Consider the following 25,862-nt stretch of genomic DNA (forward strand, 5'->3'; position numbering starts at 1 on the left):
ATCGCAAGAGATTCGTAAATAATCAAGATCGAAAATAGATCGCTACCTCCAATAATTTCAGTCTAAATTTGTTTTTGTAACTAGTTTCGTTATTAAAAAAATGGAAATCAAATTACTGCCATGTCCAGTATGTTGTAACCCTCATTTTGGCGACGTGGATGCCCTAAGAACTACTTTAGTGCGAGTGGCTACGAATTTAGTGTCATGTCCGGTATGTGCAGAAACCCTTTTAGGCCTAGACAAACTTACTATACACCTGTTCAGCCATATCAGCAATCACACGCAATCTAGGCCTGACATAGAGGAAGTTTTGCAGCAGGAGATTGATACCAAAATCGAAACTGAGGCAAACAACGTTCCTGAAGAACCAGTGCATTGTGACATTTGTAATTTTTCGTTCACAGACCAACATATCCTGGATATACACCAAAAACTACTACATCAAACCCCTCCTGATGTAAAAACTGGCACGTATAGCTATCATTGTCACTTGTGCAGTAAGAAGTTCAAGATGAGGGGTAGCTTGATGGTGCATTTGAGGGTTGCTCATTACGGCTTCATTCGGAAAGAATCAGCTGAACAAATTGAACAACACACAAAGAAAAAAGAGGAAAATGCCAACGGTGAGGAATTTATAGAGGCGGTTAGTGAAAAGAGTGCTCAAAAGTTTCAAGACAATAAACAATGGGAATGTGATGTGTGCTCGAAGTTGTTCACTACTAAATATTTTCTGAAAAAACACAAACGATTACATACAGGTGAGTGAAAAATACTTATCTACAGCGTGAGTTAAAAATGTGTAACTAACACTTTTTCTTATAAAACCCTCAATTTTGCACTTGCCTTTCAAGCATCTTACTAAATGATGTTTCATTCAAAAAAAATCTCAAAAATTTAATTCATATGATATGACGTCTCAAAAAATGTAATTTTTGAAATCTTCGTAGTTTTATAGAATTACCACCACTTTAAGACGGTATTACTCAAGTTTGAACAGATCTATTACAATTTTATGAGTGCTTTTTTAAAGCTTAGGATGTAATCTTTAAAATACACTAAATTATTTTAATTTAATAATAAGCTTCAACAATAATAAATGTTCAGCAAAAAAAATTTTTTAGCTCTTATATAGGGTGAGGCAGATAAAGGGCCTATTAGAAATATCTCGAGAACTAAAGGTAAGAGAAACATGAAAACTGGAATGCAAGGGTTTTGAGGTATGAACTATTTAATGAAAATATATTGGTCTCTTAACTACTTCCGGTTATACCGGAAGTTGATTGTAATTTCGTTTTTTTTAATGGAACACCCTGTATATTTTTAAATTTTTGGATTCTGTTCGACGTCTTCTTTCTTAAAATATTAAGTTTTGTAATATTATACAGGGTAGTTTAAAAGGTAATTACGGTTTTTTATAAATTTTGTACCAAACTTCACACCTTGCAGAATTGTACTGAATTGATATCAAAAACTCCATTTATGTTCAAGTGGTTTCTAATATAGTCTATTATTATTAAAAGTTAATAATATAGTGAAATGTTTAATTTTAGTATACAGGGTTGGTCGAAACTCGGAATGAGTATTATCTGAGTTTTCTTAAATAGTATTTTAGTATTGCAATGAAATGATATTTTATAGTACTTTTTTATTTCTTAAACATTCCCTATACCTAACTGCTTTAATTTATAAGTCATTCGTAGTTCTTTAAGCCAAACATTAATTGCAACAAAAATTACTTGAAATTTTATTAGGTTTGCCGTGAAGATATTCAATCATAAATAATTTTTTGAAAATAAATACATGTTAATCTAGAATGATCCTTAATTTATTAATATTGGATGAGATACCAAAATGCCTACGTTGTTAAGATTGTTGGTGCATAAAATATCAATAAAAACAAACCATATTATAGTTGGCTATGGCTTTAATAAAACTTGATTAAACATTAGACATTATATATTATTTTTATAGCTTCAGTTGCTTTGTTACCAGGACTAATATAAATTTTTGTAATGGGGAACTGATTAGTAAAGTTTTTGTTTTCGGAGAGTATAACCAAAATGTACTACATACTAGACAATAAGAAGTTATCATCTTCAACTCCCTGATAGACGACAGCCAAGAAGAGAAATTTTTCAAAGTTTACTAGAATAGTCTCGACGTACTATAGTTTATTTTTTAACCAGGAGGAGTAAACTAAAAAGACAGATTCACACCCAAAAAAGTCACTAGAATAATAACCAAATACATCTTCTTTTTTGGTTGATCTATCACTCCTCTTGGTTAAAAAACAAACAATAGACACTTAGATTACGAGAATGTTCATACTAATATACAGATTCTCAGTGACACTAACATTTAATTCATTTTAATCATTTACAATAATTTTTGTTCGATTAGATTTCTCGTAATCTAAATGTCCAGTTCGTTGAAACCGCTTTAGTAAATTTTGAAAAGTTTTTTATTTTGGTTGTCATCTATCATGGAATTGCTGATGATAAATTTAAATAGTAGCACATTTTTATTTGTTGTACTCTCTTGGGAGACAAAAACATATGAATCAGTTCCTCATTAGAAAAATTCATATTAGTACCTAATGGTAGCAAAGCAACTGGAACTTCAAAAAGAGTAGAATGTTTAAGCAAAGCAAATGTTAAAGCATATTTACATAGGTATTTTGATATATCAACCAGTATTAATAAATTAAGGGTCAGTCGAAGTTAATATGTGTTTATTTTCGAGAAATTATTTATCATTGAATATTTTCACGGCACACCTAATAAAATTTCACCTAATTTCTGTTGCAATTAATGTTTGGCTTAAAGAACTACAAATAACTTACAAATTAAAGCAGTTGGGTATAGAGAATGCTTAAGAAATACAAAAGTACTATAAAATATCATTTCATTACAATACTAAAATACAGGGTGTTCTATTTAAGAAAACGCAGATAATACTCATTCTAAGTTTCGACCAACCCTGTATACTAAAATTAAACATTTCGCTATATTATTAATTTTTAATAATAAAAGACTATATTAGAAATCACTTGAAAATAAATGGAGTTTTTGATATCAAATCAGTACAATTCTACAGGGTGTGAAGTTTGCTACAAAAGTTATAAAAAACCGTAATTATCTTTTAAACAACCCTGTATAATATTACAAAACCTCATATTTTAAGAAAGAAGACGTCAAACAGAATCCAAAAATGTAAAAATATACAGGGTGTCCCATTTAAAAAAACGAAGTTACAATCAACTTCCGGTATAACCTGAAGTAGCAAAGAGACCAAAATATGTTCATTAAATAGTTCATACCTTAAAACCCCTGTATTCCAATTTTCATGATTCTTTTACTTTTAGTTCTCGAGATATTTCTAATAGACTCTTTATCTGCCTCACCCTGTACAATATGTCTGCGTAACTTGGAACCTATTGATAACTTTTATATTATCAGTTTTACGAAAAAAAAGTTATTCTTTATAAAATACTCTGCATCGTATATAATCTAAGATGCAATCATCAAATATCAAATTTAATTAATTTTATACGAGGTATGTCAAAAAATATGAATTTCACTCAAGAGTAAAGTACCGTTACATTTCACAATTTTATACGAGGTATGTCAAAAAATATGAATTTCACTCAAGAGTAAAGTACCGTTACATTTCACAATATCGAATATTTGTTGTCGAAAAAAATTTGTTTTAGTGTTCAGTTACATCCTTCTAATTAAAATATTGTGAATAATAAAGGCACTTAACTCTTAAGAAAAATTCATATTTTTTACATACCTCGTATAAAATTTAAAAAGTTTGATATCTGATGGTTGTATCTTAGATTTTAGACCAGGTAGAGCATTTTATGAAGAATAACTTTTTTTCGTAAAAGTGATAATAGAATAGTTATCATAATTGTAATAAAATGATGATGAGTATCCGTAATTTGAGAAAAAATTGAAAAAATTTTTTTCGATTAGAATGATGTAATTGTATATTTAAACATAGTTTTTAATTTCAAACAACTTTTTGGATATTCTGGAATATACAGGTACTTTACTCTTTAACGAAATTCATATTTTTGACACAACTCGTATAAAATTGGTAAAATTTGATATCTGATGGTTGAGTTTTAGATTTTTGACTAGTCAAAAACAAAATAGAAACATATTTGATTAAAGTAAAATGATGAATTTAACGATATTTTTAAAATTATTTATACAAAAAATTGTTATTGTTTAAACAATTAATAAACAATTAGCGGCCAAATCTGGGAGTAGAACTTTTTACTTTAACATGTATATAAACTAACAAAAAAAGTTTTAGAAAAATATAAGCTTGTTTGAATTTTTCAGAAACAATGTATGTTTTCGTTCTAATTGCACTCCCCTACAAATGGAATTTGCGATGCAATGACATAAATATGAGAACTGACACAATTATTATGGTTTCAGGTTTATTTTTCGGGTCTAACTACAATGATATGCAAAAATTATGTTGTATCGCATACTTAAAATGCGTTTATCTCGAAAACAGTTGAGCTCAGAGAGATGAATGTAAGTAAAAATATTAACAGAATAAAAATGTTGATTCAAAAAGTACGTGGAGTAGGAGATAAAAATAATTGAACGTATGTAGCGCTTTCTGGGTAATACATCATTTTTGGTGGCAAATTTAGATTTCTCATCCCAAAAACCCCCGCTTACCAAATTTCGTGTAGTTATTTCATGTCTGTCAGGAAATATTCAAGAACAAATAAAATAAAAGTTTAAGTTTGACACCCTGTATTTCGGTTATTATCAACTTTGGTACTAAGGTAAGTTAGCTTAAATCGACCAATTTTAAGCTCAGGAATGTAAGGTTAAGCTATGGCCCATTCTTAACAAAACACCCTGTACCTATATATGTACCTATGTACATATTATATTATTTACTGTATGTGTCGCCTACGCGTATACTGAGGTCACGAGCCGCCACTGGTTAACCCAGGATGTTTTAATTGAAGTCAACCATTTACTGCTGAACAAACTTTACCTGGTCATTTTGGGGGTGCCTGCCGCTATAGCACTTCCTCTCTCATTCGTTCCACAACTTTGCTGTTGGCTTCTCATCAGTAATTTTATCTTTTTCCACGAGTTCTTCCAGCATTCTACCCTTAAAAACACTTGCCAAATCCTTATCCTTTAACTTCCACCACTTTTACTTTCTAGTGTCCTCCTTGCTTTCCTTTCGGCCTCACCTTTATCTTCATATTTGCTATCACCGGTCGTTTTTTTATGATTCGGTATTTATTATAACAAATACCTACAGTGATGAGTGCGCTAATAACCGGCAAAATAACGGAAAAGACGGAAAACATAATACGTTGCGAAATAAAAAGAGAAAAAACTAGTAGAGGTGGGAAATTATCAAAATAAACCTATAAATTTATTTACATTATATTAAGAGTATAGGCGCAAATATTTTACGGCTATCCCTACTTTTTCTGTCTTTACACGGCAAATTACGTGTAGCAAAATTCTCACTGGTATGGATATGTAAACATTACTTGACAATATCATTATTAACTTTAAAGAGATGGAGATGGCTTTTGACTGTTCTTGGATAACTGTTACTTGTATAATTCTAATTGCACTCCCCTACAATAGAATGTTGAAAACTATAAATTGGATACATAAACTTGCGCTCGATATTTCAATGCATACTCTATTCCCAAATTTATTTATTATTTTATATCCGACGTGTTAATTATTTTAGGAGAGATGCCGTACTGCTGCACATTGTGCAACAAATCTTTCACCTTCCAACAGTCCTACCACAAACATATGCTGTACCATTCATCGGAAAAACCACACGTATGTAGCGAATGTGGACGGGCCTTCAAAGAGCTGTCAACGTTACAGAACCACGCCAGAATACATTCCGGGGAAAGACCATTTATATGCGAAACTTGTGGTAAGTGTTGAAAAAGTACTCTTTCTATTCAATTTTCACATGCGAAAAATAATCTTATAATTTTCGCTGTATTATTTAAGTTAACCCTGAACAATAGTTCTTATTACCTTACCTAGTTTTATCCCTACCAAAATACAGACATTTTTGCACTGCAAACGCGAGTCTCTCTCTTGACTGTTGCGTCAAGACTCTGTTGCTCTCTGAGTCAAGGCGACCGTGAAGAGAAACCATAAAGAAAACCGTCACAGGCGACAGTTCTCTTCACTGCTTTCTCCTCTTGAAGGCAATAGACGTGGTGAAAAGTCCCACGAATCTCTCTCTCTCTCTCTCTCTTCGCTGATGACCGCCACCGGCAATAGAAGGAAGTGCGAATAAATATCTCTGGGACCACGTGCTAAAATAGCGCGAATCGCAGTAAACAAATTGTAGTAAATAAACATTTTTTCTCCTTATGAAATAGTTTAAAACACAAACAGTGATGTTTACACGTGTACCCGCGAAAGATACACAGACAATATATTCCGGTTTTATGCGCGATCAACCAGCGCGAATGAAAACCTACTTATCTGAATACCGCGAGTGTATGTGACGGTGATTTTGATATTTTTTTTATAAACTTAATTAGATATTGTCTGTATAACATAATTACTCCTCTAAATTCCTTTGAACCACAACCTAATACAGTCCACATAACTCTGAAATTATTTGAATAATTTCGTATAATGTACCGGGTGTCCCAATAAGAACTCTATATGGCTCTCGGCCATATCTCAGGAACTGTTTATAATACAACTTTGAGAAAAAAATATTTATAACAAAAGTTGCCTCGGGAAAAGCCTGGAAAGTATTTTCATAATTGTAGGTCCACCTCTAGAGGGCGTAATTGAATATCAAAAATTAACAAATCAAAATTTTACAAAATTTACCCAATGAAAGGACACTGGAAATCCAATCATCGTATTCTTCATAAAATTCTGCGCATATTTGATTTCACAAGTTTAAGTCTACCTTTACAAATAAGAGGTGGGGGTGAATGGGAACCTTGTTATGAAAAATTGGCTGTAAGTCCGGTTCTGCTAAATCGAATTTTAAAAACTTGGTCTTGTTGAAAACAGCTCTTTTTCGTCAATGTAAGTGTCTTATTTTCAAAATAGCCTAATGGATAATATGCAAGCTAGGAAGCGTTATTTAATTATTTTCAGAAATCTAGTTTTCTTTGGAAAATATTAAATACAAGTATGCATTTTTAATCATGTATTACAAAATTAGACCCAATTAGCAACATAATACCGAAAACCGCATGTCGATACCTTTTTTCTATCACGATATATCTTAAGAAATGTGTAAATTTTAAACATAACTGTTATTGTCACCGGTAAACGAGGTTAAGGAAAAGTAGTGTGCTATGGAAAAAACAAATAAACATTTTCCAGATGTAAACGTATATAATTAATTAAAACAACAATAAGACAAATAACACTATAAAATATAACAAAGAAATAAAAGCAACTACTTACTTAGTGACGACCTAAATGTTCAAATTGTTGCCCATCATTTTCGATGCAAGCATTTACTCTTTCAAGAGTAGATTGAACAGCAGTCTCAATTTCTGCTTTCGCAATGCTTTGTGCTTTGAATGGCGTTTCGTATTCTCTAGATTCTAGATCATGTTTTCCCGAGTAGTGGGCCTAGCGGCAAAAGCAAAGTCTTTAATCCGCCCCCATAAATAAAAGTCTAAAACAGTTAAATCTGTTGCTATTTAATCTACTCTTGAAAGAGTAAATTTTTGCATCGAAAATGATTGGCAACAATTTGAACATTTAGGCAGTCACGAAGACTAAGTAAGTAGTTGCTTCTATTTCTTTGTTATATTTTATAGTGTTGTTTGTCTTATTGTTGTTTTAATTAATTATTATATCTGAAAAATGTTTATTAGTTTTTTCCATAGCACACTACTTTTCCTTAACCTCGTTTACCGGTGACAGTAACAGTTATGTTTAAAATTTACACATTTCTTAAGATATCTCGAGATAGAAAAAAGGTATCGACATGCGGTTTTCGGTATTATGTTGCTAATTGGGTCTAATTTTGTAATACATGATTAAAAATGCATACTTGTATTTAATATTTTCCCAAGAAAACTAGATTTCTGAAAATAATTCAATAACGCTTCCTAGCTTGCATATTATCCATTAGGCTATTTCGAAAATAAGACACTTACATTGACGAAAAAGAGCTGTTTTCAACAAGACCAAGTTTCTAAAATTCGATTTAGCAGAACCGGACTTACAGCCATTTTTTCATAACAAGGTTCCCACTCACCCCACCTCTTATTTGCAAAGGTAGACTTAAACTTGTGAAATCAAATATGCGCAGAATTTTATGAAGAATACGATGATTGGATTTCCTTTCCAGTGCCCTATCATTAGGTACATTTTGTAAAATTTAGCTTTTTTAATTTTTGGTATTCAATTACGCCCTCTAGCAGTGGACCTACAATTATGAAAATAATTTCAAGGCTTATAATAATCCGGAGGCAAGATTTGTTGTAAATAATTTTTTCTCAAAGCTGTACTATAACGGTTCCTCAGATAGGGCCGAGAGCCATTCTTATTGGGACACTCGCTACATACATACATGTCTTAATTGTACATTTTCTTTGATGAGATTTTACTTATTTTGGACTGTTTTGTAGGCAAAAGCTTCAGACAAAGAGTATCTTATCTAGTTCACAGGAGAATACATACTGGGGTGATGCCTTACAAATGTCCCACCTGTGATAAAAGCTTCAGGTATAAAGTCAGCCAAAAATCCCATAAATGTCTCATGCATTCTCCCGCTGTTGTTGACGCAACAGATCAACAAATCTCTTCTACCTCACAATCAAGCCCCAAATGTGTAATGAACGTCGATTTGGATACTGGGAATATAAGTGTAGTAATACAGGAACCAAAAGAACACCAGATGGAAACTGTAGTGAGTAGTGAATCTCCCGTACAGAAGAAATCGATATTATTAAACGATAATAACCGTATAGAGATCAGTTATAATACTGCAGATTTAGAGAGTAATATTATTGAAAATAAAGGAAGACCTGTGCAGAAGACCGGTGATACACAAGGTAAGAATGTCAAAATTTGCCTTTAATTTAGAACTCGTATTTCACATTTTTAATTCCTCCTCTATTGTTCGTCTTCTTCTTAGCGTGAATCATTATGCATTTCAGCATTCTTCTTCTTCTTCTTAGACTTATATCCTCTCCATGAGTTACTCCATTATACACGCTCTCGTTTCTTTGACCTTGATCATTGACTCTTATCTAACATAGTCTATTAGGTATTGATTTTTGGTCGATAACTGGTTTTGTATATGTATATTTTAGTAATTTACTGTTTTCTTCGGGAAATGAAGCCACAATTCTAATTTGAAATTAATTTATTGACGTTTCGACTTCCACGTCGAAAATCGTTATCGAAATACAAAATATTAATAAATAAACGAATTTTAAACAAAATAAGTTATCAATCGAAGTAGCGCAGAAAACGACAATAAATATTGTTCCCATACCATCAGATTGACAACAGGTGGAATACTTTCTTTGGTTACAACCTCCCGAGATTTTCAAAAATTATAAATCGTACAGGATGCCGAGGAAATTAAGATGAGAGAATTTTAAATAATTCACGTCTCATCTGCTCAGCGTGTTAAAAGTTCCAACAAGAAAGATTCCTTAGTACTCAACAAAAGAGTAAATGAATTAAAAATGTATAAACATTTTCAATTTCTTTGCAGCACGAAAATGCAGCAGCTGCATAATACTCTGGTTAAATCGAAGAGTGCAGGACGAGTCTATTCCGGTTTCGGAGGTTTTTTCCTCCTCATCAGTAGTCCCATACCCTCTTCTCTCCGATTTCCCCAGTTACCATGCTTTGGGTCTTTCCGAATTGCAAAGAACGAAATGCCGCGGATGAACTAGAGCCATCTACCGAAAAACAAAATAAGTTATCAATCGAAGTAGCACAGAAAACGACAATAAATATTGTTCCCATACCATCAGATTGACAACAGGTGGAATACTTTCTTTGGTTACAACCTCCCGAGATTTTCAAAAGTTATAAATCATACAGGATGCCGAGGAAATATTTATTTTGTTGTCAATCTGATGGTATGGAAACGATATTGATTGTCGTTTTCTGTGCTACTTCGATTGATAACTTATTTTGTTTTTCGGTAGATGGCTCTAGTTCATCCGCGGCATTTCGTTCTTTGCAATTCGGAAAGGCCCAAAGCATGGTACCTGGGGAAATCGGAGAGAAGAGGATATGGGACTACTGATGAGGAGGAAAAACTCCCGAAACCGGTATAGACTCTTCCTGCACTCTCCGATTTAACCAGAGTATTATGCAGCTGCTGCATTTTCGTGTTGCACAGAAATTGAAAATGTTTATACATTTTTAAACGAATTTTGTTTATGTTGCTTGGTAAAAAAAATTCTTCTAATAATTTAATTTAATCTGACTTATTCATATTAACAATTTAGACATATAGTATACATTTTAAAGTAGACGACTTTAAAATGATATTGTCAATATTTATGAGTTGCGTTTCTGGGACGACTTTATTGTAAGATAGTTCATTCTCGTATTAGTGATTCCATAGTTAAACATAAGGCAAACCCAGGAAAAACCTCATGATACTATCCCGACATTGTAAGTATTTTGTCTTATATTCAGTTTACTCTCAAAGTTAACACCAAACTCTGATTTGATATGTATGCTATTTTAAAATATAAATGATGTACCTATCCTTGATATGTTACTGACTTACTAATCGTGGTATTTTCTTTCTATTGATTTCCTCTTTTTTAATATGGGTAACCACATCAGAGAGGAATTTGCGACAAAATTGGTTTTATTTAACATAATTAAAGCTGCTTCTTTGATTTTTCTCTTTTTACCATCTCTTTCTTTGAGGGCTATCTTGAATCTTTCCACTGAACTCTATGTTCATTGTCCCATGCGTGTTGACATATTCCAGATCTATATTGTCAGATGAATTGTCAATATGAATGAGTCAGAATACATTAAATTATATTAGAATATTTTTTACCAAGCAACATACACAAAATTTGTTTAATTTATTAATATTTTTTATTTCGATAACGACTTCCGAAGTGGAAGTCGAAACGTAAATAAATTAATTCCAAACTAGAATTGTGGCTTTATTTCTTAAAGAAAACAGGAAGTTACATAAGTATGTCACAAGGAAATAGCTTCAGAACAATATATTTTAGTATCTCTTTATGTCTAAAGAAACCATTTCATATTCACGAATACAAGTCACATATACAATCAATCTCGTTCCATTCTCATTCAACACATTTTCTCAATAAGGGCCTACTATTTTGTTGCGATTCTTTCTTCTAATTCTTGAATTAAGGTCTCTCATCAATATAATTTCTTTCCAATAATTTACGTTTTCTAGTGTTTCTTGTATAATTTCTTCGAACTGATCTTTTTCTTCCTCTTTACTCTCATCGGTGGAGGCATATACTCCTATTATGACTATATCTCTTCATTTTATTTTGATGTTTACACTAATTATTCTTTTATTCATAGAGCTGTCTAATCCTTGACATATTTATTATATTTTTCTGGACACGCGCCAACTCGTAACTCTTAATGACAAACTTTTTCAAATCAAAATGTACACCGGCCAATTCGTAACGTTTTTACTACCTGGCCCTCCCAACTCGCAACTTATACATGTGAATTCGAAACCATTGTTTAATTCTAATACCACAGGTAATTAATTTAAAAGGTAAAAAATAAATTTGAACAGTAACGGATTAAGCCAACACGGGGCATATAGCATTATTATGTAAGCGAATGGTTCTTGGTTTGCTTAAAAACATGTTGTGTATTATAATTATGTAGCTATAAAAAAATAAAAATTTAAATCTCTTAATAAAATAATTGAAACAATATTATATGTATAGACAAGGGCGGATCTGTAAAAAAACGTCTATTTGAGGATGTGCGAGGTGTCATTCGGATTTTTGCAGATAAAGTTAGGTGACAACTTCAATAATAATAATTCACTTATGCTCCTTCTCAAATATGCCCGGAACATTATTAAAAAAATTTAAATATTTAAAAATTTCGAAAAACATTGATTTTTTTCTACTTTCTTTGCTTATAACTTTAAAACGATTCATTTTGGAGCAAAGTCGTAGGAAAATAAAATAAAGATAATTGAATTTTGTATGATATACGACTAGTTAAAAATGTCTTAAATTATTACCCTTTCTGTAAAATAGCAAAGCTATTTTACAAAATAGCTTTCTGTAAAAAAGGGTAAAACACAGTATTGCCCAAAATAAACAGTACTGAAACTGAAACACAGATGTATCTTTGTGCGCGCTGTCATATTCAAATTAACTAGTATAGACCTGTCGAGTAATCTTTAAATAATTACTTATTAAGGCCTAATTGTTAAAAATGGTGTTAAATACAGAGGAGAAAGTGTTTCTCGTGGAGCATTATTTTCGCTCATACGGAATCGGCCGACGTAATAGTGCAAGTCTGCAATACGTGTGTGATCAATTCACACAACGCAACGGTTTAATAAACGTTATAATAATGCTGTAATTTTCAACAACCTTCAAAATTACAGCATTACTTGGTCAACGTTTATTAAAACATTGTGTGAATTGATCATACACGTATAGCCGACTTGTACTATTACGTCGGCCGATTCCGTATGAGCGAAAATAATGCTCCACGAGAAACACTTTCTCCTCTGTATTTAACACCATTTTTAACAATTAGGCCTTAATAAGTAATTATTTAAAGATTACTCGACAGGTCTATACTAGTTAATTTGAATATGACAGCGCGCACAAAGATACATCTGTGTTTCAGTTTCAGTACTGTTTATTATGGGCAATACTGTAGTTTCTGTAAAATAGCAAAAAATAGCTTTCTGTAAAATAAATACAAAATAAGGGGGCAAAATAAGCCTCTTTTTATTCAGTGTTTTTCAACAACTTTGGTTGCACTTAGAACCTTCGTAATTCGCACACAAAATCCTTATAACATACTTAAATCGTCCAACAAATTTCATTAAAATCGACCTGATAGATTTATCATAATAATTTTGCAATCTAAATTGTTTAAAAAGAGTTCAAAATTTTTAAAAACTTTACATACACTAATACACTTTATAGACCTGGATCCCGCGTAAGAAAGAAAAGTTGATTAATAGCAAGCTGAAAATTTGTTAATAGCTTAACGGTGTCTAGTCGGACAAACTTTGATGCACGGGAACACTGGAACAGGGGAAGTTTTAACTGTAGAGCATGATAAACGTGTCGTCCTGACAAGTTTATGATTGTGAAAAATAGCAAGTTGTTTTTAAGTTTATTCGATAGCCAACGTTATGTAATATATGCGAAAATGTTTGTCCGACAAAAATGTTGGGCATTTTAACGAGTCCGACACGTAGAACATGTCACATCACAGGAATTATGTTGGTGATGAAAAGCAGTCTGATTTTTGCATGTGAGTTTAATGAAAGGTTAAAAAAGCAGTTGGAAGTTCTGTCCCACAAAATTAATGGGGAGTTTTCGTAGTCGGACATTCTAAACAGGTAAGATATAGACAAAAATGCTGGTGATAAATAGCTTTCCGACAAAGACGAAATTTAATTAAGTAAATTATTCCTTACCAAGAATGACTGTTGTCGGAAAAAAATAAGGGGTAGATTTTGTAGTCGGACAATTTAAAAAAATAATTTTTGAAATTTCAATAAGGGGTGATTATTCTATGTCAATAGTACCTGCAATCAATTACAATCGATATCTTTCGATTTATGTCAACATCATTTAGATACCTCACTACTGTAATACATTTTATAGTAGATCAGGCAAATTATATTATGGATTGAGTGGTCTAGCTATATTTGTCTGCCACATGTGCGGGATCGCTTGGTTAAAAGAGATAGATAGACCACCTATCGACTTTTTGCACTGTATTCCCTGTCTAACCTTATGTCTATGAATACATTTCCATTTAAGAAAAACTGTCACTTCTGACAATAATTCATAATAAATTGCAATCGTAACTTCAAATTTAAACTAATCGATTTATTTTGGCAGCAAATTATTTCTTGCCATGTGACATATTAATTACATTATTATTTCATTTGTAGAAAGTTGAGAAAAATTACGTTATTCGCGGTGTGCAAGTACGTATACTGTGCGGGAAACGAGAAACGACCGTGCGCGAGTCGCGGAGAAATATTGCAACTATCTTAAATAATTCATATTGTCAATTGAAATTGTCAAATTGACGTATATTTCATACCTTCTGTCATTGAAGCAGAAAAATTATATATTGCTCCACAATATTGATATGATATGCAATTATTATATAAACGTAAATTTAATTAATTGTATTTTGAGTGCAGTACTGCATTTTAATAACTAATTTTATTTACTACATACAATTGTTCACGTTTTCATAACATAACCTGAATCTTATTTTTTCTTCTTACTATTTTCTTGGACTGTGGCCTTGACAATTATCCAGTAACCAGGACTAATATAATTGGCCAATATAATTAAAAGTGCGAATAAAAGTACAGAGCGTAGAAATAGGGGTCGCTTTGCCGAACTTGCACGGTCCCAATACAATTTTAGTAATAATTTATTTAGGTACCCTTTTTCAATCAAGCAAAGCATTATAGCACGAAGAATGATATTCAATAGAACTTTCACAATTATCTGGCAACTGAACCTCATTGAATTGATGACCAAGTATTTTTAACTTTGTAAAATGTTCGAAAATTACTCAAAAATGTTTCGTTGAATGGTTTCACTTTTGATTTGGCGAGTTAAAATTTAAACTGTTGACACTCAAAAATAGACACAAAACACTCCATAGTTAATATACATTTTAATTTCCAGCACACGTGGCAAACAGAAACTCAGAGACCATGTACTTTCAAATACTACTTTGTATAGCACAAAGTGTCACACTGACAAATGCAGCTTTCTATACATACTTCTAAGCATAATGTGTCATATTTACGTCTATTCTTATAAGCACCGCAGTTTTAGACTCTTCACATTTTTCAATGTCGTTTACAGGGTTAAGATTTGAGTATGGAAAAAAATGTATACAACGTTTTTTGTAGGAAATTTTCCGTACTTTCTGATGCGCCTAATTAGAAAACCCTAAGAGATTGCTTTCACATGTTCTTTGACATTTTTTATTGTCATTTTGAGAATATCTAGAACAAACTGCACCCAAAAAAATAATTGTTTTGCAATATAGACATGCATTGATACTTACCTCACTGTTTTTGGAGTGTGCATGTATATATATGCACATGCAAATATGTGAATATAAATAATAATATACAACTAAAATAGCTTTATCAATATGTGACTGTCATTCTGAAAAAATGTTTTTTATTTATTTCCTTCGATTTGCCCAAACTTTTTGTCCGACATATAACTTTTTGCGTTACAAAATATAATTTGTACATAAACAAATCAAAATTAGCTTGCTATTTATCACCAACATTTTTGTCTATATCTTACATGTTTAGAATGTCCGACTAGGAAAATTTCCCATTCATTTTGTCCGACAGAACTTCCAATTGCTTTTTTAACCGTTCATTAAACTCTCATGCAAAAATCAGACTGCTATTCATCACCAACATAGTTCCTGTGATGTGACATGTTCTACGTATCGGACTCGTTAAAATGCCCAACCTTTTTGTCGGACAAACTTTTTTCATATATTATATAACGTTGGCTATTGAATAAACTTAAAAACAACTTGCTATTTTTCACCATCATAAACTTGTCAGGACGACACGTTTATCATACTCCACCGTTAAAACTTCCCCTGTTTCAGTGTTCCCGTGCATCAATGTTTGTCCGACTAGACACCGTTAAGCTATTAACAAATTTTCAGCTTGCTATTAATCAACTTTTTTTTCTTACGCGGGATCCAGGTCTATTACAGAATTAAAATCGGACTATCTAAGCGGCCTCAGCACTGTTTTAAAGTAATAAACAATTTTTTGGCTTATAAACAAATACAGTGAGGACGTTTGAGTTGGAATAAATTCATTTTCTGGAGAATGGGTGTCTCTCGAGATAAATCCCGAAATACGTCGATTTTTATTTTTAAATTCTAATTTTTTGGTATACATATCATACTAGTGACGTCATCCATCTGGGCGTGATGACGAAATCCATGATTTTTGTAAATGATAATAGGGGCCGTGTGATAACTCATTCGAAAGGCTATTCAATTTTGTATTCACTGATATAAACATTAACATAATTATTTATACAGGGTGCCCAAAAAAAGTTTTTTGATTCAATTTAATTAAGACAAAAAAAGAATGTAGGTAATCTATTTAATGCAAAATATATTGTACTGCAGTCAGAAAACAGAAAAAAATGTGAATTTGAAAAATAAACATTGCTTTTCGCTTAAATTAAATGTTAAAACTGCTAAGAGGCTGGAGAGTGGCAACTAATATTGAATTAAGTGAAAAACAATAGTTGTTTATCAAATAAAACATTTTTTTCTGTTTTAGGACAACAGTAAAATGTATTTAGAATTAAATAAATTATATACATACATTCTTCATTTGTCTCAATTTAATTAAAAAAAATGGGTACCCTGTATAAATAATTATATGTTAAGGTTTATATTAGGAAATAGAGAATTGCATATCCTTTCGAATGAGCTATCATACGACCCCTATTCTCATTAAAAAAAAAGTCATTGATTACGTCAGCGTTTCCCAACCGGTGGGTCGTGGTCTTGACCCACTAGTGGGTCACGGGCAGATTTCAGGTGGGTCCCGGCGTGGCTCTTACAGTAGCTGAGAACCTGAGTAGCGTACGTTATATATCATCATGGGTGAGTGATATGAAAAAACCTCAAAAGGTAGTCGCCAGACATAAAAGGTTGGGAACCACTGGATTACGTCACCATACCCAGATGGATGATGTAACTAGTTTGATGTATAAGCCAAAAAATTTATAATTAAAAAAAACAAGAAAAATCGACCTGTTTCGGATTTATCTGCAGAGTTGCCCATTCTCGAGAAAATGAATTTATTCCGACTCAAGTGTCCTCACTGTATTTGTTTATAAGCCAAAGAATTGTTTATAACTTTAAAACAGTGCCGAGGCCGCTTAGATAATCCGATTTTAATTATGTGTAAGTGTATTAGATAGGTAGAGTGCCTCTTTATATGGGACCGTTTAAGTATTACGTAACGCTGGTTGGGGGGGGTGGGGTGTCAAAAATCTACAAAAATTGCGTTGCGTAATAGTTAAACGCCCATTACAGTGCGTTACGTAGGGGGGGGGGGGAAGGGGGTCAAAAATCTTCAAAAATCGCGTTACGTAATACTTGAACGCTCCCTATGTAAAAAAATTAGCAAACCTCTAAATAATCTACTTTTTGTTCAGAAAGTTTTTAAAAAATTTAAATTAAAAAAAAATTAGATTGCAAAATTATTATGCAAAATCTATCAGGTCCATTTTAATTAAATTTGGTGGACAATTTAAGTACATATATTGTAAGGATTTTGGCAAGACATAAAGTGGTTGAAAAACACTGAATAAAAACAGGTTTATTTTTCCCCCTTATTTTGTATTTATTGCTATTTTGCAGGAAGGGTAATATGTAATTTAAGACTTTTTAACCAGTCGTATATCATACAAAATTCAATTATCTTTATTTTATTTCACTACGACTTTGTTCCAAAATGAATCGTTTTAAAGTTATAAGCAATGAAAGTAGAAACAAATCGATGTTTTTCAAAATTTTGTAATATTTTAATTTTTTTATTAATGTTCCGAGCATATTTTTACCTAACTTTATCCACGTTCATTCATTACGAAATCTGCTACGTATTTCAGCCATTTTAACAAAATTTTTTTCGACTTTCTCATGTAACTCGTCCAAGAGATAATACATAAATGATGAATAACTTTTACACCACCTTCAAAGAGGGTAATTTATACAAGTACATATCTGGAATACCGGTATTAGATTATCAACATCGTTAGTAATTACTTAGAAAAGAAAGTTACAAATTCACCGGTACTTGATGGGTTACCGCAAAATTACCTGCGCGTAAGAGTTACCAGTTGGCCTGTAATTAGGATGGGGGATTAAAATAGTTACGAATTCACCGGGACCCATTTTTTTATCGCTACAGACACTCTCCTTTTTGCTCTTTGGTCTTTATTTACTTCGCTGTAGTCATGAACATATTCTTCTATTATTTCGTTTCCTTGGCCCTCTCTCTTTATTTCTGTACGTAACGCTATGTGTAATGTGCATTGTAGTCACAAGTAATGAAGCTTAAAATAGGACAAAACATCGCAATTTTTACAGAATGGATCGATTTGCTTGAAAATTTGAGAATAAGTAGTGAATAGTTCAAGGATCAAAATCTATATGATGCCAAAAGGCGCTTTTACCATGGGGGTAAAAAACCATTTTTTTTTAATTTTACAAATAGTAGTCGAAGTCGTTAGACAAATAGTAATCGAGCAATACTTTATTATATGTTAACTCTTCTTCGTCAAATGCTAAATATTGTAGTTTCAAAGTCAAAAGACGGGAAAACTATGCATTTTTTGAGGATAACTTGTACAAACTAATTTAAAGTATTTACAAATATCTATCCCAGTAATAGAAAAAGAGTCTCTAGCTCAAAAATTAAGTGACTTATAATGAAAAGAATGTCAGTCCCTATTTTTTTCAGCGAAAAGTGATCGGAAGCAACCGCCCTAATCACCACCCTAATTAAAATTAGTCATTGGCCTTATTTGGTGTTCTTTATTCATGTATTATTAATAGGTTCTAGCCTCTTCAGCCCCAAGAAAAAAGTTTTTATTATTTTAATAATATTTCCTATTTTCTCTCCTCATTTGTGAAAACAATACACGAAAATATGTAAAAACTATAAAAAAATTATTTGACACACATAATATTAGAGGTCCAGCATAATGGACATCAGGACTTAGCTTTCATATAATTTAAGTATGAAACTGAAAAAACATTCTGGTTCAGCAGAAATACACATTACATATACATTTTGCATTTTGTACAAAAGAATCTCGTCTTCTTAGTGCATCCAAGAGGTTTAGGCAACGCGATAAGAATTTCTATTGCTGACAGAGCATATTGGCAAATGGTCATTACTGGTTTTTCTTACATCTATAGGCGGTAACTGGAAAACCGTAGACTTTTTACAGGAGTTATGGTGCTCTTCATCTTCAGATGTCTCTATTTCTCTTGATATAGACGCACTAGCTTGTCTCCCACTTGCAGGGTTACCACCTAGAGCTAGTGAGCTTCCAACGTACATCTTAAATTCCTGTAAATCCATTTCTTTTGATCATTATCGCTATCTTCACTGACTAACAAATCGTTATCTGTCAAAATAGCCTCCAATTCACGTTCCATCAATATCCTTTTACTATTTGTAACTAAACTTAAAAAACGTAAGTATGGTAACATATTTTGCTAACTAAGTCCCAATGTCCAAAATGCTGGACAAAAAGTTTAGAGGACCCCTGACGTGTCCAGTTGTATTTATTTTCAAATATATATTTACCACAAATACGTCCAGTCATCAAGTAACATACATTAAAAACAATCAATACCGTAAAGTACAGAGAAACACTATAACTTACTGTATTTTTGTGGAGCCACCATCATAACTTAAAAAATTTTACCACATGTAACAACAAACTACCGAGGTAGACGCTGTTGTCAAATTTTTCAAACGAGTAAATTTGTCTGATAAATAGGAAGTCCAATATGCTGCAATATAGAATGCAGCGATGCCCAACCCGAATAGTCACCGTGTAATAAATTAGTAAACATTGTCCAGCTGGCTGGACCTATGGACTTAGGAGGCTAGAAGTTTGACAGGCCTAGAATGATTGGTTTAAAAAAAAATGGAGTTAAAAGCGAATAACGAATTTTTGTAATTTGGAAAAATGGCTTTTTCTTCAGAATAGAAAGATTATCATCAGAGATACGAAAAAATGTTTAATAATGAAATTGTAGCTTATTTAATTCCCAAGAGCCTGGTTTGCAAAAAAATTTTTCTACGGCAAAAATTCAGTGAACTATTGACAATTAAAACTTGTAATAACTTGCAAAAACCACCTTTACCAACCCTTTCAAAGTTACCTCTTTTTGCGACTGAGGATTTTTAAAACATTTAATATTAAAAGGCTTATAGACCTTGTAAAAACCTACAAAACTGTTTTTTACCAAATTTTCTTTTTTTTTTTTTTTTTTTTTATTTAACGTCCTAATTTATTTACAATCTGTAAAACAAGTTACAATAAGTAAATGTTGTGACCACTAGTGTAGGTGACTTGGAGAAAATGATTCAATAATCATTTTCTTTACAAATATTTTACATAGATATAAAATTGTTTGTCTCTGGGAATTACGGCACATATAACTAAAATCGCGATGGTAAATCACTAGGTGTATTTCGTCTAAGTCTCCGTCTGACTGGTTGGCTCATCAGGTTTCTGGCTAGTACATTTGGATGTTGTGCCAGTCTGTCTTCGTATTTCTGTGCAAAGTTGGTAATTTCTTCTTTTACTGTTGAAATTTCTAGATCGCGTCTAATAATAATATTTGCAACATACCATGGGGCATTTGTGATTATTCGAAGAACCTTCGACTGGAACCTCTCCAAGATTTCGATATTGGAGTTTGATGCAGTACCCCAAAGTTGGATCCCGTAAGTCCATATTGGCTTCAAAATTGCTTTGTAGACAAGTACTTTATTTTTCATCGAAAGTGATGATTTGTGACCAATCAGCCAGTAAAGATTGTGTAATTTGAGACCAAGTTGTTTACGCTTCATAAAAATGTGTGTTCTCCAGTTTAATCTTTGGTCTAGATGCATTCCAAGGTATTTGACTGTTGCTTGCTGTTTTAGTTGGTGGTTGTTGATATATACAGGCGGGCAGTGACCTTTACGGTTTGTGAAGGTAATATGAACCGACTTTGTTTCATTTGTTTGAAAACGCCACCGTTTTAACCAAGTTTGCATTTTGTTGAGGCTGGTTTGCAGAAGTTGAGAAGCTATCCGTGGGTCCTGATGTACTGACATCACTGCTGTGTCGTCTGCATATGTAGCTGTAGTGGTTTGAAAGTTTGTTGGTAAGTCTGCTGTGTACAATAGGTATAACACTGGCCCCAGAACACTGCCCTGTGGAACTCCAGATCCAACTGGAAATAGAGACGTGCACTCATCTCTATGTTGTACAAAAAAGTAACGGTTATGGAGGTAGGATTTTAAAATTAGGAAGTGAGTGAGAGGAAGCATATTTTTTAATTTGTATAGAAGGCCTGTGTGCCAGACTTTATCGAATGCTTGCGAGATGTCTAGAAAAGCGGCAGTGCAGTACATTTTGTCTTCCAATGCTTGATTAACAGTTCTGCATATCCGATGAACCTGTTCTATGGTTGCGTGTTGGGATCTGAATCCAAACTGGTGTGCAGGGATTAGTTCTCGATCTGATAGGAGTGGTTGAATTCTTGAGAGTATCAGTTTTTCTAGGATCTTTGACACTATCGGCAGTAAGCTTATGGGTCGATATGATTTGACATTTTCCAGCGGCTTTCCTGGTTTGGGAATTAGTATAATTTTTGCGACTTTCCAGAGGAGAGGGAAATATGCGGTTCTTAATACTGCATTGAATAATTGAGTGAGGTACACAATTCCTTTCCTGGGTAGTTGTTTAATAATTTTACTGGATATAAGATCGAAGCCTGGGGACTTTTTCGATTTAAGATTTTGTATTATTTTGATCACTTCATTTACCTTAAACTTTTCCGGTGGAAGTTCTAACTGGTATGGAAATTCTAAAAATTGTTGGATGGATGCTTCAAAGTTTTGATTATTCTCAGCAGGGAAAGGTTGAAAGACGTCTGTGAGATATTTTGCAAACACTTCTGATTTTTCTTTATTGCTTTTGGCCCATTCGCCGTTTTCTGCGCGAATAGGAGGGTTGCTTGATTGAGGTCGTTTAAATTTTTTCGTAGCCTTCCATAGAGAATAGTCTGTAATTTCTGTTGCTGATAGGTTGCTAAGATATTCTTTAATCCCATCGTTTTTGTAGTTATTTAGGAGAGTTTTAAGTTGAAGTGTAGCCTGGTTGAGTCTGGTTTTGTCCTGAGGCGCGTGCGTTCTTTGCCATGTTTTTCTTAAATATCGTTTTTCTTTGATTTTTTGTCTGATTATGTTTGGTAGCTCTTGTTTCATGAGCGTCGTGTTTTTTAGGGGTGTTGTTTGCCAGATTGCTTCCTGTATAATTACGTTAAAATTTTGTATGGCTTCATCTATTTCATAGTTTGTTTTTAAAGGTATGTTTAGGTTTAGGTTGTCCTCAATCACCCGCCGAAACCTTTCCCAATCCGTATATTTGTTGTCCAGTTTCGGTGGTAGCTGTACCTCAACAAGTTCAGTACTTATCGTGATTAATACAGGCGAGTGATCCGAGGAAAGGTCAAAGCAAGATTCAATTCTTTGCGATCTTTTTGGAATTCCCTTTGTTATGCAGAAGTCAAGTAGATCGGGTATTTTGTTCACGTCGGTTGGCCAATAAGTAGGTTCACCACTGGAAATATACGAGTAGTTGTTACTATTCATAGCCGCTAGAAGCTGTCGTCCTTTTGGGGTGATTAATCTTGATCCCCAATGTGTATGTTTAGAGTTGTAATCTCCTCCAGCCAGGAATCTGTTACCCAATGTTTTAAAAAATTCTTCAAATTGTTCTTTTTTTATCTTGTGTATTGGTGGGCAATAGACTGCAGAGATTGTTAGTGAGCCATGCCAATCTTCAATAACTATGTTAGTAGCCTGCAAGTAGTCTTTTTTAAAGTCATTAGTCTCATAGTGTTTGATATTGTTTTTGATTATAATAGCAGTTCCACCATGGGCTGTACCATCTGGGTGTCTAGTATTGTAAGTTGTGTAGTTAGGTATTTTAAAGTAGCTTCTACTTGTGAAGTGAGTTTCTGATATTAACATTATATCAATTTCGTGACTAATGATGAAAGTTTTTACCTCAAGACAATGTTTGGCAAGCCCGTTGGCGTTCCAAAGTGCAATTTTTAGTAACTTATTCATTTTGTTAAATTATTGACGACTATCGTTAGGAGGTTTAGCAGTGTGGACAGTTGTTCCGCAAATCCTTTAAACATCGATTTTAGTTCAGACAGGTCGTTAGCAGGAGTAGGATGCGTTAAATTTGGTGCTTGCAAAGTATTCTGAGATGTGCTTGCTTGAGGTAGTTGGTTTGTTACTGCTTGTGAGTAGCTAATGCCTGGATTGATGGTTCTTCCAATATTACTCGTTAGTGGGGTTGTAGGTTGTTTTTGCCGTAGGGTTGGATATGTTTTTTTCTGCAGTTCCTTATATATAGTACATCCTTTATAATTTGCCGGGTGGTTTCCTTCGCAAAGAATGCACTGAACATCGTCAGATCTTTCTTTTCTTGTACAGTGTTCAGTAGCATGATCTCCGGTGCATTTTACACATCTGGGCCTATGTTGACAGTATTTTTTTGTATGCGCATATCTTTGACATCTACTGCACTGTGGAATTTCCCTCCTTGTGTATGGTGGTTCAAATTTAATTTTGTAGTTTAGCAAGTGTTCAACGTCGTAAATTGTTTTATTATTTTCTGCTGATTTTAAGTCAATGAAGAACATTGATAAAGGTTGCTTAGTTTTGTAATTTTTAATGTTCCACATATTTACTACCGAGTGCCCCAGCTTTTCGATTTCTTCTTTTAATTCTGTCAGATTGGCTGAGTAATGCATGTTTTTTAATACTACTCTGAAGCTGCGTTCGTCACGAGGCCTAAATGTATGGAATTCTGTTTTTTTCTCAGTTAAAGCTTTAGTTATTGTACTATAATTTTCTTTTTCTTTAGGTTGTATTTTAACTTGATCGTGATTTAAAACTTTGATTTCGTATCCATTTTTGGCTATATTATTTAATAGTGTGGTGAGTGGGGTCACATTTTTCACTCCATTTACAAATATGGGAGGTGGTTTTGAGGTTTTTTCAGTTTGAATCTCAGTTCTTTCAGTTTGAACTTCTTCATTTTTTGCTTCGTTATCTGCGTCGTTAGACAACTCCTCAAATCGATTTGATGTATGAACAGGTGAATTTAGCCAGTAGTCATTAATTTTGGTCTGTTTAGTTACTCTGTGTTCAGGGCTAAGTCTGACTCTTTTCCTAGTGTTTTCTACAGTTTTCCATTCTTCGTCTTGGCTAATTTCTTGGCTATTTTTGTTTGGCAAGGCTGGGATATTGCTAAAGTATAGGGGTTGTTGTGTTGTTTGGTAATATGGTGTGGGTAAAACCTGAGGAAATGAAACGTTACCTTGTACTAGTTGGTCGTTGTTGATCTGAACTTGCGGAGCGTACGCCACTGGCTGAGTTGTAAATTGGCCTGGCTGAATCATCGCTGGTGTTGGAACTCCGTATAAATTCTGCTGTGGCTGTGGCTGCATCGGTTGAAACGGCGAAGTAATATTGTAATCCATTTCGCTGAGAGTTTTTTCCGTTTTGTCATTGGAATCACTTTCAATTTATCAATAATAAAAACTGAGTTTATTATTTTTAAAACAAGTACCGGGTCATTCGAATATATGATATTAAAAACACATTAAAATAATTAAAATCACATTAACGGTTACAGTATAAAATATTTTAATTTTTTATTTTAAAATTTGCTGGACGAAATGCGACCGCTTTGGTCTAAGGTTTGTGGTCGACTGACCAAATTTTCTAAGATAAAAAATAATAAAGTTACGGCTAAAAAATCAATATATTTTTTTGAAAAAAAAAGGAGAAATCCAATTGGAAGAATAATAATGTGAGTTAGCGGTGTTTTTAGGCATTGGCTTTATCCATTCTTCTTTATTTATGTATTATTAATAGATTCTAGAAGTTTGAGTGGCTTAGAATAATTAGTTTTTAAAAAACTAGGGTTAAAAGTGAATAACGATTTTATTGTAGTTTGGTAAAAAATGCCATTTTCTTCAGAATAGAAAGATTAGCATCAGAGATACAAAAAATGTTTAAATAATGAAATTGAAGGTTATTTAATTCTCAAGAATTTGGTTTGAAAAATATTTTCTACGGCAAAAATTGACTGAATCGTAAATGGGTATATCGAAAAACGAAAAAAATTTTTCGATACAAAACTAACACTTTCGATAGCGAATAAATCGAAAACTATTAATTTTATCAAAAAAATGTATAGAACGTTTTTTGCTTATAATGAATGTTTTTATCAACTCTTGTGGTCAAAATATAGTAAAAAATGTCCACCCCCGAGATGGGGCGGCAACCACCTCCATGGTAAAAGCGACTTTCGGCATCATATAGATTTTGATCCTTGGTCTATCCACTACTTATTCTCAAATTTTCAAGCAAATCGATCCATTCTGTAAAAATTGCGAGGTGAAAAGCTTCGGTTCCTGGACTATTGTTTTAGTTCCGTAAAAGTTTATTAGTATTTATTGTTTATATTCTGTGCTTGTTTTGTATTGTTGTTTATGCTAGTTGTTTTTGTTTCTTTTTGCAGACGAATTCGAGAAACTGATGTACACAGTTCCAGAAAAGGCGTTATTCTCCCCAACTATGGCATTGCTTCCTGAAGTCGAGTCCTTATATTTAAACAGTTCTCCAACGAATAATCTACAAATGCAAGAAATGCCAGACAGAGAAGAATCTATTAACGATATGAGGGAGAAGTGCCTCGAAGAGTTGTTAAAAGCAATAGAATAAACAATTTCTTTCAA

The 25,862-nt window shown here is 32.9% G+C and overlaps 1 protein-coding gene across 2 annotated transcripts; it reads left to right on the forward strand.

The window, feature by feature from the left end:
• On the forward strand, positions 1-25,862 carry LOC126889252 (zinc finger protein ZFP2). 2 transcript variants are annotated; one of them, XM_050657355.1, is made up of 4 exons: positions 7-758; positions 5,758-5,955; positions 8,651-9,076; positions 25,646-25,862. In XM_050657355.1, exons 1-4 carry the CDS (start codon positions 101-103, stop codon positions 25,846-25,848), a joined length of 1,485 nt encoding a protein of 494 aa, XP_050513312.1. In that variant the 5' UTR covers positions 7-100; the 3' UTR covers positions 25,849-25,862. The 2 variants fall into 2 exon arrangements, with proteins under 2 accessions (XP_050513313.1, XP_050513312.1); XM_050657356.1 differs by lacking the exon at positions 5,758-5,955 and having other exon boundaries at positions 1-758.

Source organism: Diabrotica virgifera, chromosome 8 (genome assembly GCF_917563875.1).
Source record: "Diabrotica virgifera virgifera chromosome 8, PGI_DIABVI_V3a".
NCBI lineage: Eukaryota > Metazoa > Arthropoda > Insecta > Coleoptera > Chrysomelidae > Diabrotica > Diabrotica virgifera.